Source organism: Myotis brandtii, unplaced genomic scaffold (assembly GCF_000412655.1).
Source record: "Myotis brandtii unplaced genomic scaffold, ASM41265v1 scaffold383, whole genome shotgun sequence".
NCBI lineage: Eukaryota > Metazoa > Chordata > Mammalia > Chiroptera > Vespertilionidae > Myotis > Myotis brandtii.
Genome location: NW_005364711.1, coordinates 2052743 through 2073666, shown reverse-complemented (window position 1 = coordinate 2073666; position 20924 = coordinate 2052743). Strand labels below are relative to the sequence as shown.

The 20924-nt window shown below is 52.1% G+C and overlaps 1 protein-coding gene across 2 annotated transcripts in view; it reads left to right on the top strand.

Annotated features, from left to right (window-relative positions):
• The window catches only part of HLF (hepatic leukemia factor), a 47304-nt gene that overhangs the window by 1000 nt on the left and 25380 nt on the right, over window positions 1–20924 (top strand). For both annotated transcript variants that reach the window (XM_005872555.1, XM_005872554.1), the window contains exon 2: window positions 1609–1941. In XM_005872555.1, coding sequence (XP_005872617.1) covers window positions 1609–1941 — 333 coding nt within the window. The remainder of the gene's footprint in view (window positions 1–1608; window positions 1942–20924) is intronic.

Below are 20924 nucleotides of genomic sequence, written 5' to 3'. Positions count from 1 at the left end.
GGGTGGGGCGGGGATGGGGTGAGGGGTGCTGTCTCTCAGCGGGACGCCGTGCACGCCTCCAGCGCCGACACTCGCCCGCTGCACTTTCTCGGTGGGAGGGGAGCGAGGAAGGCTCACGTGTAGCCGCGCGGGAGCCTCCTCTGGCCTGAGCCCTTTCCCGGTAAGTCCCAAACCTTCCCCCACGGCCTTGGCTGCAGCGGGACCTGAGGGAGGGGTCGCGCAAGGAGGCGCTGAACCCAGCTGGTGCCGCCAGGGATTTGCGTTTGGGCTGATCCCAGTAGCAAATGCAGACCCTGTGTGGCTCGGAGTGTAAGGTCCAAGAGATCCTTTGGCTGCGAAGAGCTTGGGCGTGCTCGCATCTTCTTGCATCTTCTTTCCTGGCAGGGGCCAACCTGTTGCATTGCACAAGTTGAGGGGTTCCTTCTTGGTCTGCAGAGCACAGCTTTCCACGGAACTCGCCTTTAAGGAGTAGCGCTTGGCAGGGAGGTGCTGCCTGCAGTCTTTTTTGCATCCGTGGGTGTTTTAAGTCAGATTCTCAGGAGATGAGACTGTAGAGGATTAGAATGGATGGCGGTGGAGGCTGTGTTTCTCCGAGGAAGAAACTCAGAAGCCAAATTCCTTAATCCCAGATTCCACCGGCGCCTGAGTACTAGACTTGGCAAAATTCTGAGCGCTGCTTACAGCCCTCCTGGGGGGAGGCAGTGCTTCCAGGTAAAAATTGCTGCACACCTCCATCGTAGGGATGCCAAGGGACCACCTTTTCCATTAGCTGTGCTTTAACAGCTTGTGTACGTGTGTAATTTTTGTGAATCAGGTCATACTTATGTGTTTAGGGGAAGAGGCTGAAAACACTTTGCATTTAAAAAAAAGAAAAATAAAAGAAAACTCCTTTTGTAAAATCCAGTGGAGCCCAGTGGATTTAGAAGCAAAACCTGAGCTTAGGCGGTGTTCTCAGTTGTCTTCTGTGCCAATATGAGGCCTTGGTCAAATTCCTTCCGGCTTAGAGCCTCCGTGTCTTCTTTATAAACGGGGATAATCACGATTTGCAAGTTGGTTCTGAGAGTTTGGGAGTTAAGATATGGAAAGGACCAGGTATGTAGTAGGTGCTCAATACACGGTTTCAAAGAAGGGTGGAGAGTCCCTGCTTTAGCAAAATTAGAGTCACCAACTCCCCGGCTTTCCACGTCCGAACGACTTCATATTGTTACGGTGATGACTTTCCTGGATGCTAAATCATGCCTGGTTATTGCCCTTTTCCTTAAAAATCCCAGCAGTTTTATATAATTGCAGGTGTTCCTTTCCACTGTGGCTTTAAATGATTTGCCTCCTCAAATAATGCCCCAAAGACTGTGCCCTCTTGTTTACGTCCCAGAGCAGTCTGTCTCCCTGACCCAAGGACCAGCGCTTTTTTTCCAAAGTAAATAGGAAGATATTGAAAAACAGGCCAAGATCCATGTCCTGCCTGAACTTTTAACTCTAGATCCACAAAAGCCGGCGGCCAGACAACCCTGTTGTTTGTGACCATAGCTTTGTAGCAGAGGCCGGGAGGGGTGGTGAAAAAGCCGCACGTTTTCTTTGTTAAAGTCCGACTCTCCCCTTTCCCTGCAGCGTTTCATAAAGACAAAGACAAGGACAAGAAGCTGGACGATGAGAGTCACAGCCCGACCATCCCCCAGTCCGCCTTCCTGGGACCCACCTTATGGGACAAAACCCTTCCCTATGACGGAGACACTTTCCAGTTGGAGTACATGGACCTGGAGGAGTTTCTGTCCGAAAACGGCATTCCCCCCAGCCCTCAGCACGACCAAAGCCCGCACCCCCCGGGGCTGCCGCCCGCCTCCTCCGCTGCCCCCTCCGTGGTGGACCTCAGCAGCCGGGCCTCTGCACCCCTTCACCCTGGCATCCCGTCCCCGACCTGTATGCAGAGCCCCATCAGACCAGGTAACCTCTCCGAAGGCTCTCCCTCCTGACTCCAGGCGGGGAGGAGGGCTAAGGGAGGGGCGGGGAGGTGGGGGTAAACTTCTTCATTGGGGGACTTAGCTCGCTCTGAAAGAGGAGCCTCGTACGGGGTGGGGCAAAGCTAGGTGTACAGTTGTTCGTCTGGAAAATGGTACAGGGATGAATAAATGCTAATACAAGAGTAAACCCTGTTTGGCGCGCTCACCACTGTGCACCTGCTTTTGCCCCATGCTGTTCCACCCCCAGCAGCCGTGGTCCCACTCCAGTGAGTGTCTGCATCACCTGGGGAGTCGGCTGAATGCAGACCCACCCTAGAAATGCTGGGTTTTCAGGCCTGGGGTCAGGGCCCAGGAATATGCATTTTAACCAGCTCCCTGGGAGATTGGATGCAGTTGGTCCAAGGACTGCAGTTTAAGAAACACCAACTGACAGGTGGTGATTTGGAGAATTCAGCATCCCTCTCATCTCCTGCCCCTTGTCTGCATCCCCCAACTCCCGGGATACGAGGCTCGTGCTCAGTGATGTGTGGAGACTCTATAAGGCAGTGGTTTACTTACGTCCACCCTTGTCTGGCCTAAAGGGAAAAATGATGTGAGTTAAGGGTGTGGGGCAGAGAGCCTTTTTATCTTTTCATCTCGCGTTGTCACGACTGAGAAATGGACTCCCAGACCCCTCTCCTAGTGAGCGCGACTTAGCCTTTTCCAGCACCAGGCCCCACAGTTCTCTCTTTAGTGTTCCTCTAGAGCAGTGGTTCTCATCCTTCCTAATGCTGCCACCCTTTAATACAGTTCCTCATGTTGTGGTGACCCCCAATTTCATTGTTACAGATTGAACATGATTAAAGCATAGTGATTAATCACAAAAACAATATGTAACTGTATGTGTGTTTTCCGATGGTCTTAGGGGACCCCTGTGAAAGGGTCGTTCGACCCCCAAAGGGGTCGCGACCCACAGGTTGAGAACCGCTGCTCTAAAGCAAGTTGTCCTTACATTTCCTTTTGTCATTTTCCTCTGTCTGAGCTCACTGAATCCACTTTTATCAATGCCTGCAAGGCCGCAAGGTCGGCTGTAAATGGTGTTGAAATATTACAAAAACCATCCCCTGAAATGACCAGGACTTCAAAACCCACTGCTGAGCCCTCTGATACACACACGGGTAGAGGCAGCTGTGGCTCCGTGCCTGTAGCTCCCTGTAGTTCAAAAATGAGCAGGAAGAAAGGCCGTGTTTTGTGCACAGGTAACCAGGAACAAAGATTCAGCCAAATCCATTGTCAGGAAGGCCGCGGAGCCGAGGCCTTCGCTGCAGGGGAGGACAGAAAGCAGGACAATGGGAGATTGTGCTAGAGATCATTCCTGAACCCGGCGTCCTCCATGCGACGCGGGGAGAATTTCTGTGACACACAGAGCAAGTTTAAAATGAAGGACATGCAGCAAAGGAGGAAGAGCGCCCCCCTGCCTTGAAATGTTAGTGTTGGGGTTAAAGTTCTCCCATTCATAGCTCTCTGTGCTGGCCCCCTCCTCCAAAACCTACTTTGAATGATAACCCACAGCTACTGGCTGGCATGGAATTCAGTCTTAACCTCTGACCACCCAGGAGGCTGCGGAAGCTCGGGAAAACACTCTTTTATGTGACCCCGAGCCCCTGGTACTAAGAGCGTACAATGCCACTGTCTTCAACTTCTTCCCGGGGACAGACAAGCAGCAAAACAAACCACCATTCAGAGTGGCACAAAACCAGGGAGAAGAGGGCAGAGCCCCAGTGGGAAGGCACCATTGTGCCTCAGGCTTTCTGCTCTGAGGAATGGGACGTGCCACTTCGTAGCCCTGTGGCCATTCACAGGGACAGCCTCTCGGAGCCTGTTTCCCTTTGTGTAGAATGACAGAACGTCTAGTTCAGTGGTCAGCAAACTCATTAGTCAACAGAGCCAAATATCAACAGTACAACGATTGAAATTTCTTTTGAGAGCCAAATTTTTTAAACTTAAACTATACAGGTAGGTACATTGTTATTAACTTAATTAGGGTACTCCTAAGGCTTAGGAAGAGCCACACTCAAGGGGCAAAAGAGACAAATGTGGCTCGCGAGCCACAGTTTGCCAACCATGGGTCTAGTTGATTGAGCTGTTGTGAAAAGTGGAGGTAAGGTACATAAAAGGTGTGGTGACTGGCATAAATGTTCTGCTCACGAGAGCAGCGATGGCCGTTGTCATATGTGTGTCAACTTTTATCATTTAGTTCGATCCCTGTCTTCTGAAATGCCTTCTTAGAGTAATGAGGTACAGTATGCAGCTACTTCGTCTAGGGAGAACTATCAGGAGGTGTGGACCAATCGTTATTGGAGTGGGGTGCTTGAACCCTACCACTTACAATCAACCCTCTGCCAAATACCATGTTAGAAATACTGTATGTTTTCCCAGGAGGTCTGCAAATATTGGGCCCCACACCTTGGTTCATTAGGATCCGTGTTCATCAATGACTCAGGAAGCCGAGGTGCCCCAGTCCGATTCGCAGCCCATAGCTAGGACTCCTGGTTTCAGCGCTGTCACTGGTTACGTTGTGGGGGGAGGAGAGGCACTAGGACCAAAGGGGTCCCTGGGGTCTATACACAAACTCTTCGTTGACAGGTCTTTCTTTTGATCATGGAAACACACTTCAAAATAATCTCCTTCTTTGAATTGAAAACACAATGATATTCCTAACAAAAAAGGGAAAACATTAAAGCTCTTCTTCAGATACCAAATGCAGATGAAATGCCCTCTGCTATAGATCCTTACAAAGATCATGATACAAACTAGAGCTCTCAGGGGGGTGGGCCTGATGCAGGGCTCCTCATGAGCAAACTGACAAAGGAGAGCGTGCTCCATTGTCCTGTGTCATCACAGTGGTGACCAGGATGGAAATGCCAGGTGAATCTTGAGGAAAACAAATCCTCAGAAGGGAAGGGCACAGAGGTAGCCTGGAGCATTCTGGGAATTGTGTAATCTCAGTCTAGAGCAGGACTTCCCCCCCCTTGGCCATGCTGCTGTTGCAGGTAAGTCTTCGTTGTGGGGAACTGTCCTGTGCATTGTAGGAAATTTAACAGCACACACACACATTCACACACACACACACACACTCACACACACACACTCACACACTCACACACTCTCACACACTCACACTCACAAACACACACACACACTCACAAACACACTCACACACACACTCATACACTTATCCACACACACTTATTCACACACACTCATCCATCCATACACACACACTCACTTATTCTCACACATACTCTCACACTCGCACATACACTCTCACACACACACACACTTAGATACTTCTCCACACACACTCACTTATTCACACATACTTATCCACACATACACACTCTCTCACACACTCACACACACACACACACACACACACACACACACACACACACACTTCAGCTGTGACAAGTGAAAATGAATCCAGTTGCTGCCAGGTGTCCCCTGGAGGCAAAATCACCCCTGTTGAGAACTGATGTAGACTTTCCATGTGGACAGCAACCTGGGGCCTGAATTCGGACCCTGTCACACACGTGGATGCTTTTGACCTCCTGTAATGCTCTGTGGCCAAACTCTCGAGAATGTCAGGAGACATTAGGTTTCAAGAAGAAATGTAATGTTAATAGAGCACAGGTGTACACTTTTAGTTTATAAAAGCATGGCATCGGTGAACCAGGAGACATTTTCAGAGCCGTTTTGTTAAACATTCGTTTTTTGCTGTTGCATCTTCCGAGTTATGCTGGGGAGCACGTGTCATTAGGGCTCTCCGTGTGGCGGAAAGGAAACGAGGCCAGGAGGTAGCACATGGGGCATTTCTAGGTCTGCCCAAAGCATGTCTTGGAATGACAAGGTGAGCGTTCCTGTGAATTCTCATACTATCGACCGTGACTGTCCCCCACCCCCTTTCCTATTTGGCACACCCGTCCTTATTCCTCTGTCTAGCTCTCTGATCAAGAAATGAGTCAAGTGTCTGGAGAAATATACTTTGCCTTGAAGAAATAACCCAGGGACCCTGCACCCTCCTGTGGCTCTGGAGTGCCGTGTGAACCTGGGTTCACAGCTTCCTGGGCTGACATCCTAATGAAAGAAGAGGAGTCACACACACACACACACACTCACACACACACACTCACACACTCACACACTCTCACACACTCACACTCACAAACACACACACACACTCACAAACACACTCACACACACACTCATACACTTATCCACACACACTTATTCACACACACTCATCCATCCATACACACACACTCACTTATTCTCACACATACTCTCACACTCGCACATACACTCTCACACACACACACACTTAGATACTTCTCCACACACACTCACTTATTCACACATACTTATCCACACATACACACTCTCTCACACACTCACACACACACACACACACACACACACACACACACACACACTTCAGCTGTGACAAGTGAAAATGAATCCAGTTGCTGCCAGGTGTCCCCTGGAGGCAAAATCACCCCTGTTGAGAACTGATGTAGACTTTCCATGTGGACAGCAACCTGGGGCCTGAATTCGGACCCTGTCACACACGTGGATGCTTTTGACCTCCTGTAATGCTCTGTGGCCAAACTCTCGAGAATGTCAGGAGACATTAGGTTTCAAGAAGAAATGTAATGTTAATAGAGCACAGGTGTACACTTTTAGTTTATAAAAGCATGGCATCGGTGAACCAGGAGACATTTTCAGAGCCGTTTTGTTAAACATTCGTTTTTTGCTGTTGCATCTTCCGAGTTATGCTGGGGAGCACGTGTCATTAGGGCTCTCCGTGTGGCGGAAAGGAAACGAGGCCAGGAGGTAGCACATGGGGCATTTCTAGGTCTGCCCAAAGCATGTCTTGGAATGACAAGGTGAGCGTTCCTGTGAATTCTCATACTATCGACCGTGACTGTCCCCCACCCCCTTTCCTATTTGGCACACCCGTCCTTATTCCTCTGTCTAGCTCTCTGATCAAGAAATGAGTCAAGTGTCTGGAGAAATATACTTTGCCTTGAAGAAATAACCCAGGGACCCTGCACCCTCCTGTGGCTCTGGAGTGCCGTGTGAACCTGGGTTCACAGCTTCCTGGGCTGACATCCTAATGAAAGAAGAGGAGCGGTGGTTGCTGGATGCTCTAGCACCTGCTCGGGCAGCTCGGTCACCTGGGTGCAGCCTCCTGGGTGTCCCAGGCAGCAGAGGCAGGAGTCGCCCTGACCACATGGGTGATTGTGTTCCAGGTGCCATCAGGAGTGGTACTTGGAAGCGCCGGGTCCTGGAAAAATAAGAATCTGTTTGCCCGGAGGATGGAGCGGCTGCTGTAAGGACAGCAATCCCTTTAGGGAAAGTCGTCCACAGCAGACAAAGGCTGAGTTATTTTTAAATCACATGCTGTAAAGCCAGAGTTGAAATCGTTTCCTCTGGTGGTTTTTCTTTGAATAGCTTGGGGGTGTCCTGCCCTGGTAGACCCATACCCAGCTGAGGGTTGGGGAGCCTCCCTTTCCGGGTCTGAGCACAGAGAGCGGGTCAGGATGAAGGCCGGCTATGGGTGACGAGAAAACTTCCAAGTGTTGGGGCGGGGGGTAGAGGAGGGAGGGGAGCATCAGGGAGCCCCCAGCGTGCCCATGTGAGATGGAATGGGCGTGGTTTCTGCTGGCCTTGCCTTGGGAGAAGGTCTTGGCCTGGAAGGAAAATGCTGGCCGTGGGTCTGAGTAATGACGGCAGGAGGTCGTGTGCTGGTGGCTCTGGGATGAGGGGAGGTCCTGCCCAGGCACAGCGTTCTCTTGCTTTTCCCAAACTCAGGAGATGAAGCTTCTCCTCCCCGTATGTGCAGCGGCTCATAAGTTTTCCCACCAGCATAGTGGTGTCTGCAGGCGGGAGCACGGGGCTGGAAGGTGGCTGTGTGCTGTGCCTCCCAGGATGTCACCCAGGGGAGGGTGTCAGCTTCGTCCCAGAGGCAGGCAGACTTCCCTCTGTCTCCTCTAAGAGTGTGTCTTCGCCGCCAAGCGCTGTGGAGGACGGGCTTGCCCTGTTCTCCTGGCTTTGTCGTGCTGTGGCTCCTAGGACAGTGGTTCCTGGTCTCTGGCAAAAGGTATTTCAGATGGGCATGGACAGCAGGACAACTTGGTTGTTAAGAGTGTAGGCGCCCGGCTGGGGTGGCTCAGTGGTTGAGCATCGACCTATGACCCAGGAGGTCACAGTTCGATTCCTGGTCAGGGCATATGCCCAGGTTGTGGGCTCGATCCCCAGTAGGGGGTGTGCAGGAGGCAGCCGATCCATGATTCTCTCTCATCATTGATGTTTCTATCTCTCTCTCCCTCTCCCTTCCTCTCTGAAATCAGTAAAACTATATTAAAAAAGAAAAAAAAAAAAGAGCGTAGGCTCTGGACCCAGGGACTTCGGTTCACATCCTGGACCCACACTGGCCTTGTCTATACGTTTGTGTCGATGTCTCGACCTCTTTAAGCCTCGGTTTACTCATCAATAGAATGAAGGCTGTAACTAGCCCCTCCCCCGGGGGTTCAGCAGGGCTCAGTAAGGTAACGCACCACAGAGGATGGCACGGTGTGTGGCACACGGATACTCCTCGCTGGGAGCTGTCCCGATGATCCTAGGGGCATGGCCTAGGGAAGAGAATGACTGTGTTCCCAACCCCTGCCCTTCATCTGGGATTTGAGTCCAGTCCCCTTCCCTCTGCAAAAATAGGACATGCATTTTTTCCCCAGCATGCCCAATAGTCTGTGTAGCCTGCTTGACTTTTCTCCTTCATCCTGGGCTGGAACAAGTCCCTCCCCTGATGCTAACCCAGCATCCTCACTTCTGGGTGAGCGCCTCCCGGTCTGCCAGGGTGGAACCAGCCACGCGCTCGGTGCCCAGCCGCCCTCCTCCCCTGCCCCCAGCTCTCGTGAGAGCCCTGGCAACCCTGGCCGCCTGCCTGCCCGCCTGGCCGTGTGCTTCAGGCACGTGGCCGTGCCCTGTGGAGCTCGCCCAACTCCGGGTGGCCTGCTGGCTGGGCTTCCGCCCCCTCCCCCACGCTGGCTGCTCTCCCCAGGCGAACCGCAGCCAGCCAGCCAGAAATTGTAACACTGGCCCTGGCATGAGAAAGCTGAGCTCCGGAGGGCAGTTCGGATGCCAGGGAAACCTGCTCTCTCCAGCATCCTAGCCAGACCCCAAACTTGGCCCTCTCTCCTGCCCGTCTGCCCGGAGGCCCTGTCTTCGCCGCGCCGCTGTGGTGGGCAGGATTCCTGTAGGCCGGCTCCTGCCAAGGGTCTTGGCAGAGCCTTCCCCGTTCAGCACTGTGCCTACCAGACTCGAAAAACAGCAGCGTGCAGACAGAACTAGGTGGAGGAGAAGGAAGGGCTGGGGAGGTGGGGAGAATAGAGGCCTTGATGCCACCCTAAGGTAGAAGGCAGAGGAGGAAAAGACAGCAGTGATTTATTAGGTTTTTTTCCCTGAAACCTCGCTGCCAGCCAGCACTAATCACTTTTACCCAGGAGTCATTTTTTATGTCTCAGCAGTGAGAAGAGAGGGAAGAGGGGAGGTGGTAGGAGAAGTAATAAGATTTTTTAAAACAAATAAAACATTGGAAAAGAATATGAGAGAGAGAGACGGGGGGACAGGGTCTGTATTTGATTCTGTGATGGGAATGGGTGAGAATATTTTTCATTTACTACCTGGTATAATATCTGGAATCGTCCCAGCAAATGTCGACCTGAAACCACTAAGCCATTGTTTTGGAATAAACTTAAAGTTCCTTAAGACAGAGGTGCCTGCTGGCTCACCTTTCACAAGGTCCATCGGAATGTCCTGCGTTTGAGACACTGTTTGCATATGGGCAATAATATAGCTACGTGTTAGAGCATAGGATGCGGCAAGAAGCAGGCTGGCTGTGCGTCCCGCTCCACCATGCTTGCCTGGGTCTGCAGCAGGTCATTTAAACGCTCGGAGCTTCTGATTTCCCATCTGGAACTTTGGAACCATCATTGGCCTGCCTTGCGGGAGCGTGGAAGGTCCCGTGAGCCAAGGCGCGTAGAGCACTGGGTGTGGCCCCTGGCACACAGGAAGTGCCCAGGCACAGCCGCTGCGGGAGGCATCCTCGTACCACCTGATCCCATTTCTCACGGGAGGCCCTAGCACCAGAGTCTTCCTGCTTTTCCCTTCCTAGCCGATTGCAGCGGTTCTCAACCTGTGGGTCTCGACCCCTTTGGCGGTCGAACGACCCTTTCACAGGGGTCGCCTAAGACCATCCTGCATATCAGATATTTACATTACGATTCATAACAGTAGCAACATTACAGTTATGAGGTAGCAACAAAAATAATTTTATGGTTGGGTCACAACATGAGGAACTGTATTTAAAGGGCCAGAAGGTTGAGAACCACTGGATTAAGGCCTTTGCTCAAGCCATTTATGCTTCTCCTCTGCTTCTCTACCTACGTCGTGTCTGCCCCTCTTAGCCTCTGAGGTTAGGGTCACCTCGGGTCGCTAACTGGAATCTTCATTCATTCCTCCTCCCACATGAGATTAAAAAATCAAACAAACAAAATGCAGTTCAAGTAAGTTCTTGATTAGATTTCCCCATGGCACATTTGCCAATCAGTCAATCAGTCAACGTTGCTGTTGCATTTTTAATCATAGGCATCAGTCATTGTACCTGAAGGCTGTAGAATGGCCTTGGGGGTAAATAACTGGGAAGGATGGGATGGTGCTGGGAGGGGAAGGCGGGGAGAAAGGTCTCGTGCAGTTCCTCCTCCTGCTGGCCAGCAAGACCCGACATAGGCATCCAGAATACCAATGCTCCTGCCCCAAAGGGTCCTGTAACGGGCAAGTCCTTGCTCTTTCGGAACCTGCACTTCCTTGGCTGCAGAGTAACATCTTTGCCGGGTTTGTGTGAGCTTTCTCGAGCTGACGCGCATGAAGGGTCCAGCGTGGCGCCTGGCACACAGGAGGCCAGCCTCTGCCACAGGTCAGTTCCCTTAACTTTTCTCTAGTAAATGACACGAAGGTTAGGAAGCTACAGGGGAAGTGGTAGGAGCAAGGAGCCACGTGGACAGTCCCCAGAAGTGGCGTTGGCTTTGGGCTGCACCCTGGGGAAGACAGACAAGGGCACGATTTGGCTGCTGGTCTCAAGGAGTTGGCCATGGAGTAGGGAAGATAGAACGTTTAGGTAAAAGGAGGAATGACAGGGCAAACTAGCATGTTCTGGGTGCCAAACAGTGAGTACAGGGAGGCCTCCAGGATTTGTTGAAAAGAGGAGAGGGAAAGAAAGTGAGCGAAAACTTTCATAATAAATAAGGGAGCCGTGCAGACAATGAGATCTGCCAGACCTCACAGGAAGCAGCCACTGCCCAGGGCAGGAGTGCCCCTGGCGAGGCTCCTTGATGGACCTTCAGCTGGGCCTGGCCTGAGAGGTGAAGGAGCCAGAAGGGTGAGTGGGCCACGGTGCCCCAAAGTTGTGGAAGCAGGAGTGCCCGCAGGGTGTTTAGGGAACAAGGTGTAGATCCAATTTGGCTGGTGCAGAAAATTCATCTGGAGGAGGCAGGGAGATGAGTCCGGAGAGGTGGGTGCCAGCCAGGCTGGCAGCTTCGGGAGCGCCAGGCTCCAGCGCCTGAGCCCGGTCCAGCCGGCCGCAGGGAGCCCTGGAAGGGTTTTGAGTAGGGAAGTGGCCTGTGGACATTTCCCCTTGGGTTCAAGGTTGGATTGGAAACATTTTTAGACACTTCACAATAGTTTCCTCTGGCAAACCGGGACTTCCTTATTATTATTGTTTTGAAAATAAATACTCTGCCCTGAACATCAAACAGCTTTCCAAAACACAGTGTTCTAATGATCTAGACAAAGTAATGCAAAAACACAGGGTTTAGGTTTCACTTATAAAGCCCATAATTTGGGTGATTGGGGGAAACACTCTTTGGCAAGAATACCATGTGAGGGATTTGAACGGTTCCGAATTTAAAAGCCTGAAAGCAGGCCTGGTCTCACAGGAGTAGAGAAATAGATTTTCATAAACCCCAACCCATTCACATTCATCACTTTCAAATGCTTCTATTTTATAAAGCTCACAAAGTTTGCAAACAAGTATAAAGAACAGATTTCTGTGAGTGTGTGTGTGTGTGTTTGGTGTGTGTACGTGTCCATATGAGAGAAAGAGAATGAGAAAGCAGGCATTACTGCCTCAGTGATACAAATAGTCCTTGGTTATGAGGACTAACCTGCCGCAGGAATATCAAGCTAAAAATACTTAGCCGTGTTTCCGGCCAGCTCATTAATTTTACTCCTGAGAGACAAAGGAATCATTATTGCAGTTTTGCATTCTGGAGTCCCGACCTTGTATGTGTGGCTTCCTTCTTCCCTGGAACAGGAACTAATTGCATGTCGCTCGGAGATACAGTGGCTCTGGGGGGGTGTGAGTGTTCTCTGTTGGGGAAAGGAGCGTTGAGGGAGGACACAGGTTCTTGAGGGAGGGTGGGAGCTGCCGAGCGGCCCAGGCATGACATGACGTGCTCAAGTACCCTTGAAGTGGGCTCTGCCAGCCAGCCAGGCGTACAGAGCAGGGGAGTTGTCATGACCCAGACCGGTTCACTCAAATAACAGGCAACAGTGGACATGTGCAATCTCACCTCCAGCTATGCAGAGCAGACAGTGACAGGAGTGTTGGCAGAGTTGAGTGTCTGTTGGGGGAAAACCACACAATCCTTGTTTCTGTCCAGTTGGCTTCTGGTGGATACACACTCCATGACTTCAATGGAAGGTTCCTGACATGTCTCCCTCCTTCTCTGACTTTACCAAATACTGTTATTGTCTCAACTCGCTCCCTCCGCATCCAACTCATCCCGGGCACCCGGTCTCGGTTTGTGTCCTGAGCAGGCCCACGGTTCCCCGTCACACAAGGCTCCCAGAAGTTTTGTCTTTGGAAGTTTCATCTAGGGTTTTGTTTTGTGTGTTTGGTGTTTTTTTTTTTTTCCATGAATGATTTTTGGAAGATGCTTTGGAATCTGGAACCTTATCATCAGAGACGGCTCATGGCTAATTAAACCCCTTTCCCTCTCCAATCTTGCCGGGGAGACCCGAGATTCCTAAAAGCAATGAGTGCATGCTACAGAGAGATGCTCGAGGGAGTCTCCACACTAAATCATCTGTGACAAAATGTTCTCTCAGGAAGTGGGGTTGCATAAATGGATCAGCAGAAATAAACGCTTTGGCAGAATCTCCTTGAGTGGGAAAGAGCAGCGCTTTCTTTCCTAATTAGCTCTGGGTAGCAGTGCGCCTGGATGTCTTTGCTGAGAAACCCAGGCGTGGACGGGGGGCCGACAAGGGAAGTCTCTGCACTGCTCTGTAAGTGCTGCTGCCCTGAATGGAAAGAGTTAAGCAAGGCTGTTCATTCATGCACAATAAATGCCTCTTGAATTGGATTGAATGGGAAAAGCAAAAGCTTGCTTGGGGAAGGATGCCACCAGGCCCTGACCAATGGGAGCCCATGCTGTAAACCAGATGAACAAGATCATCTGGCTGGGCAGTAATCAGATTACCCGGAGCGGAGCTCGCCGTACCCAAGATGGGCAGAGTTCTAAGGAGCGTGGCCAACAGCTAAACTCCACCTGCCCTGAGCCCTGGAACAGGAGACTTAAGTCGCCTTAGAGTGGAGTCATTATGCCGTGGCCTTGAATCGATGAAGGAGGCTTTTACTAGAGAAAAAAAACACAGGATGGTGGTCAATACCCTAATGTCATTCTCTCACTTTCTCCTTGACTCTCCCTGCAAGAAGGAAACGTGGCAGGGCGGTCTCCAGGTGGGAAATGGAGCCTTCCGTCAGAGTGGAATGGAGCCAGGTGGAAACTGAGGAAACAAAAGTAAATTATTTGGCCCCGGCTGGTGTGGTTCAGTGGTTGCACCTGTGAACCAGGAGGACATGGTTGGATTCTCAGTCAGGGCACATGCCCAGGTTGTGGGCTCCATCCCCAGTGGAGCATGCAGGAGGCAGTTGATCCATGATTCTCTTTCATCAATGATGTTTCTATCTCTCTCTCCCTCTCCCTTCCTCTCTGGAAGACAAGTGTGAAGATAGTTTTTACACAAAGGGGATAACTGAAAGTTGATTAATTAAGAATTGGTTTGAACCTGACATGACAGTTTCCCAACCAGATGAGAGATGAGGAGTTCTTGGCAATGGTCTTGATACAGTCCGTTATGTGCTGTCCGTATGGGTGAGGCAGGTTAGAGCTTTTGAAGGTACACCAGCCCAGCGTTAAGGACAGCATCAAACTAGGCAAAATTTTTCCTCTCAAGAGGGAGGTTCGATTCTAGCTAAAGCTCCCTCAGTGTATTTTTACATCCAATCAAACGTCTCTGAGTTTTATAAGAGAGTGCACACACACCATGCTCCTAACTTTAAATCAGCGAAATGCATATGAAATCATAGCAGTGCCCATGGGGTGTGAAAGCGCGGATGGTGCTGAGCATTGGCTGTAAGAGGCTGCAGGACATCAACTCATATTAGAAACGATGCTGGTTCGGGAATTGAGTCCGCTCCCAAGAGACTGAGTGGTGGCTGCATTGCCAAAGTGTGTGTTCTCTTTCCTTCCCCAGCTCTCCCTTCTGATTACAGGCAGCTTAAAATACATGTGGGCATATCTCAGTGGCCAAAAACCATGGAGATCAGGATGAAATCATTTTCAAGGCAGAAATAGCAAGCTTTCGCGAGGATATTCAGAGAAACGCAGTCCTAATCGCACCAGCACGTCACTGTCAGGCCCTTCAGGCACTAAACTAGGTTGGATTTGGAGTCGGAGGTCTCCTGAGAAGCCAGGATACCCGGACAAGTCACATACACTCTGAACCCCTCGTTTTCTCCCCTGGGACACGGCAGCCTGTTGCACAGGACGTCCTGGGGGTTAAATGACATTGGGTGGGCTAACCAGTGAGCTGACCTGGGTCTGGGCCTGGGCAGAGCTGTCACCCAGCCAGCTTTAATTCCGAGTGAAAATCTGGTGTTTAAAGACGCTTTTCTAAGATATACCTGTAGTTCAGTCTTTGGAGTCGCACTTCCAGCTTTCTGAGTCTCTGGGCTGAGTCCTCGCGAGATCTATGGTGCTCCCTCGGGTCCACTGAGATCTCATTACAGTCCCAGCGATGCTGCTCATTAGAAGCATAACCCTAAGCAAGTCATCCGCCTGTCCAGGTTTTACTTCTTCATCTGTAAGATGGGAACAGTCTGTGTCCTCCTCACTTACCAGTGTGTCATAATGTCAAATAAGATAGCCTATTCAAAAATTGGCCAAATAAAAGTCCAATCAAAGTATAATCTGGGGCCCGGCCGGTGTGGCTCAGTGGTTGAGCATTGACCCAGGAGCCAAGAGGTCACAGTTCCATTCCTTGTCAGGGCACATGCCCGGGTTGCAGGCTCGATCCCCGGAAGGGGGCGTGCAGGAGGCATCCGATCAGTGATTCTCTCTCATCATTGATGTTTCTCTCTCTCTCCCTCTCCCGTCCTTTCTCTGAAATCAATAAGAACGTATTGAAAAAACTTAAGCTGCAAAGCAAAAGACATCTGACACCTTTCGGGGGAGAAATGCAATAGCATTAAATGTAGTTATTTCTTTTAAAATGGTCTTCATTCTGAATGGGAGCCACTGGCTTCTGGCTGGTGTCCAGCCTTCCTGGGAGCCCTGAAACCAAGTTATCCGGGGGAATCGTCGCCCCAAGGCTTGGATACTGTAGCAGTGGTTTGTGAGCTGGACAAAATAATTTTAAACAAGAAAAGGAAGACCCCCAAGGCCCCCTGCTCAGTCTTCTGATGACAGCTTTTCTGGAAGGTCGTGGCCAGCTGTGCACCTGGGCTGCGCCTCTGGGTGGCTGCTGGCAGGTCTGTAGGACCAGCCCTGCTCCCCCATGGCTCGTCGATGGACTCTAGGTGCTTGGAATGTCATCTTGTTCGATGGAGGCTCGGTCTGGATGCAGAGGGACCACCTCCGTGCCAGGTGCGGGCTGCCCTGACAGAGCAGGCTGCCAGGATCCTTCAGGACTTGTCCTTCCCTGGGCACAAGGTCAGGGACTCGGGCCAGTGCTCCTTCCTGTGTCCTGGAGACGTGTTTTTCCAGCCCCAGGCACGTGCTGTTTTGCTCTCTGAGGGAGGCTTATTCTCGTTACCTTGACAGAGAGAGTGAAAGAAGGGCGGTCTATTGATTCTGCTCCTTGGTCACAGGACAGGAAGTGCGAGGTTGGCGGAGGCTGTAATTCCAGCAATGCCCGTCGCATCCCCATGGGGCTGGCAGCGCACAGGCTGGGGGCTCGCTGCTCCAGCCACAAACCACAGAGCCTGGTGGCCATGGCCAGCGGTCATGGCTGCGGATTCCCTGGAAACCCAGCCCTTGGAAGGAGCAGGTGGCTGTCCCCTTCTCCCCCCCACCCCCACTCAATGCCCTGTGAGCCTTGCTGTTTAAGACAGAAGTGTCACCACCTTCTTCGAGAGGCCCTGGGGGGTTTACCAGTCTGCTCAGGGCTGGAGATGGCCTTCAGGGACCCAGGCTGACGGCCCGATGTTCTGAAGGCTGTTTCTCTTCACCTTTGGAATGTGCTCATGTGGATCTGCTCTCCTGGTGATGTGTGTACTCTTCAGATGCTCCTTCCTGTCAAGAGCGCTTGAGGAGGAGGGGCTTGGTGCTTCTCACAGCTCCCCCAACATGCTGCCCACAGCCAGCCAGTTGCCCCGGAGGCTGCCCCGGTTTGAATCAATGAACTGCACCAGTGGGGAAATAACAGTGGCATTTTACTGAGCACTTACTATGTGCTCCCTGGCCTCCAGGTGGCCGTGACAAGGGGTGGGTCTGGGCGGGCGTGGTGCAGAGCGGGGCAGTGGGCTCGAGGTTACAAGGGGTCTGTGGACAGTCTCTCACGGGGAGTGGACCTGACTTTCTCTGCTTCTGCAGTTTCCTCCCGTTTCCAGTGGCTGCACCTGAGCTCTGCATCGGATTAACTTTCCATTATCCCAAGGCCGGTTAACCGGTTTGCAGATTAACCCTGGGGAGGGCTCGCCTGGGCCTGGGAGGTGCCCCTGCTCCGTAATTAGCTGGTTTGGGCTGATTGCCTACCCCTGGTCAGGGAGCAGAGGTGCAGTGTCTTCTAGAACTTTCCACTCCCTTCAACCAGAGGAGCCCGTTGGCCCATGAAGTCCTGCAATCCCCAGCATAGTCCTTAAGAGGTTCTGAAGCCCCACCGGGTCCTGGTACTCTGCCCCGGGCACCTTTTGGGCCCAACACACTTCCCAAGTTGGGAAGATGGGGTCGGCTGGAGGACATAGGGAATGTGAAAGTTAGTGATTAATATGTTGAAAGGAAGCCCCAGGAGCAGGGCAGCAGCTCTCCTTTCCTCCTCAGCCTGTGGACCCCCCGCACCACACCCCCAAGTGTGGATTGACAGGCTGGAGATGCTGAGCAGCGGGTCCCTCCTGAGGGCAGAGGAGGCCACGGCCCCAGTGGGAACGAAGCAGGTGTTGCCTACAAAGCAAGCTCCTGGCGGCCCAGGCCGTCCCACGTGATTACTGGGGCTGCTCTGAGCCCCTCCCCGTGGCTTGCATGGGTTCACAGAAAGTTGACTGCATTTGCCAGGCCCCCGTGGGATGAGGGAGTAGAAATAGGCGAATTTGCCACACCTCCCACCAGACCAGAATGCACGCAGTTGAACCTAGGGCTCGCTCAGACTGCTGCACATTGGGAGTGATCTCAGTGTGTGGGGAAGGTTCTCTGGGTCCCGGGTTTGCTGCCAATCCCGAGAAAGTGCGCACGAAGGACTTCGGTCCACGGGCTGCGAGAAAGAACGCACACTCGCGTGGGATCATGCTCCACGGGTTATTTTTATGTCTGAAGTAGCGTTCGCCCGAGCCAGGGACATGTCTTTTCCTCTCCCCCTCTGTTCTGCCTTTGCATCTGGCAGGCCGGGAACGCCTGGCCTCGACACAGCCGAGCGTGAGGCCTCTGTGGTCCCTTCCCGGCCAGGGCCAGGGGTTTCCTTGGGTCCTCGCCGGCTCACGTTTTCCCAGGGCTGCCGGTGCGTACAGTCTATTTTATTAGCACAGAGAAGCTGCCTGGGCTGCCTGGCTCTCGCAGTCACGTGGAGAGCAGTGTGCTCCCTGGCTACACCAGCCTGCAGCTCTCTGTGCAAAACACAGCCGCGCGCCGGGCGCCGGGCCAAGCTTACATTTCACTTTGGAACACGCTTTCGCATCGCTCCTGGCAGAACATCCACGGCGGCGTCTATTTGGGGAGTAAGTCAGGGAAGTGTTGTTTCCCTCTCCCGAGTGTCGAGAGATGGGACCTCTACAAGCCACCTGACCTTTTCCCATCGTGGCCTGCAAGGTGCCCAGTAAGAAGGTGATCCTGCTCCGGCTCCTGTGGCAGCCTCCTCTGCAGAGCCGCCGCCTGCCTCCCTCCCTCCCTCCCAGCCTCTCCCGTTTCCCGTGCTAAATGAGTAAACACACCCGGGACCGCCCGCCCAGGACAGAGAAACTCAGGCCAAGGTAATAACATCAAAACCAAAGTCCTGGAGCTCTTGAGTAAACGAGTTACCCTCCCAGATAAAACAACGCTGTGGTCCAAACCTCTCTTTCCAAAGATCTAAGACTTTTCAGATGCTGGTCCGAGGCCAGGCATGGGAGGAAGGAACTCCGGCGAGCCTCCTGCAATGGCAGACTCTGTGCAAATAAACAGGCGGACGCTCCCATTCAGCTTTCCCTCGCTGGCCTGTTTTTATTTCTCCTGCCATTTGGTAGTGGCCTCCCCTCTCCAGCCCGGCTCCCTTCTCCATCTCCCTTTTCTCAGGGACCCAGCGGATCGGTTCACCTTCAGGAAAACAAGCATCTTGTTTCAGAAGGAGGAGGTGGCGTGGTTACTTCCTCCAGTTTTTCCTCATACTCGGCCCTTGCAGGTGGCTGCCTGAAGCTGGGCTCGGGGTTGGAAATAAAGTTGATTTTAGCATTTTAAACCCTGCTTAGGAAAGGTCAGGGTGGTTGGAAAACAAAGATGGATGGGAACAATACTGACTTGTCTTTTCTCAACGAAATAGACCCCTCTTGTAAGAAACCATTGACAAACTCTTCCTCCCCCGTCACACCAGCCCACAGATTCCATGGGACCGCCGGAGTGCCAAGCCTTACTCTGATGCTAGCGTTTACTGCCTTGGATTGTTGCGTTTGCTGTCAGTACCCCCCAGCCAAGCAGCGACGAGTCAGGATTTAGAGGAGCTTTTCCAGCAAAGTGCATATGCCAGGCTGCTGCTTCTTGGGACAGGCCGCCCCGGGAGGCCTCCGCCTTGGCCAGGCTGCCCAGACCCTCGGGGGCTGGGGTGCAGATTCCTGTCTGTCACCTGGTGACGCTGTTGCCTGCTCTGCAGAGGGAGGTGACAGAAACCCATCCCACCTGTCTCAAAAGCCTGCTGGTAATTAGCTTTAAAAAAATAATGCCAAGTTGTCACATGGCCGGGAGAAACACAGGCTCCATGTCGGGGGCGGGCGGGGGGCGGGCAGAAAGAGTGCTACTTCCCAGCTTAACGCTGTTGCAATCTCATTAGTCATCCCTGGGGAGGTTAGCTAAGGTTATGGAGGGGTGAAAGTCGCCCTGCTGGGTCAGAGCGGTTTCCAGAAAGGTCAGAGACAGGGTTGAGGTTCAGAACTTTGTTTGAAACTTTGTTCTCCTTCCCCCTATCCGCCAGATTGGTACTTTGTGGGGGGGGGGGGGGGGGCACATTTTCTCTTCTTTTTAAAAATATATTTTCATTGATTTCAGAGAGGAAGGGAGAGGGAGAGAGAGATAGAAACATCAATGATGAGAGAATCATTGATTGGCTGCATCCTGCATGACCCCCAGTGGTCGAGCCCGCAACCTGGGCATGTGCCCTGACCAGCAATCGAATCGTGACCTCCTGGTTCATAGGTCGATGCTCCACCACTGAGCCACGCCGGCTGGGCAGGTTTTCTTTCTTGAGGGACAGGAGCTCTGGCAGATGATTGAGATGGTCTGTTGTCAGCCTCGGGCATCCGGTCTCCATGGTGCATTATCCTCTTCGTGTCTTAGCCCCAGTTAATGTGTAAGCCCTGGCTGGTGGCCATTTGCCACCTGGCGAGACAACACCTCGAGGCCTGTGCCCCTGCCCTCCGTTGGGGAAGAGTTCAGGGGGTGCAATTTCATTTTATAACTAACTGACGCCTTTGTATGGCTTCAGTTAGTATGCAGACCGTTAGCGTGCAGCATTCACTGTGTCTGGCCTACTTTGAAAATCAGTATGTTCCATGGTTGGACCTGAGTTGGGACGATCCTCCTGCCAGTGTGAGTACTTTCACGCTGCAGGATCTTTTCATTTTGCATAAAACTGGTGAAGGTAGGGGAACTGCCCCTCTGGGTGCTCTCGTCTCGGTAGCTGCCCGCTGGCTCTCCGCACCTCACTGGGAGGTTTCTCAGAGGCAGGGACTGAGGAGGCTTCTATCCAGCACTACGCACATGCGCTGCACTACAATGGGTACTTACTTAGCATTTGTTATTGCATTTATTTGGGTGACATTGGTTAGTAAAATTATATAGGCCCTAGCTGGTTTGGCTCAGTGGGTAGAGCGTCAGCCTGCGGACCCAAGGGTCTCAGGTTCGATTCCAGTTAAGGGTACATGCCCAGGTTGGGGGCTCAATCCCTAGTAGGGGGCATGCAGGAGGCAGCCAATCAATGATTCTCTCTCATCATTGATGTTTCCATCTCTCTCTCCCTTCTCCCTTCCTCTCTGAAATCAATAAAGATATATTTTTAAAAAATTATATAGATTTCAGGTGTACAATTCTATAGTACAACATCTGTATATTTATTGTGTGTTTTCCACCCCTAGGCATGTCTCCTTCCATCACCTTTCCCCGCCCCCTCCCCTTTACCCTCTCCTACCTC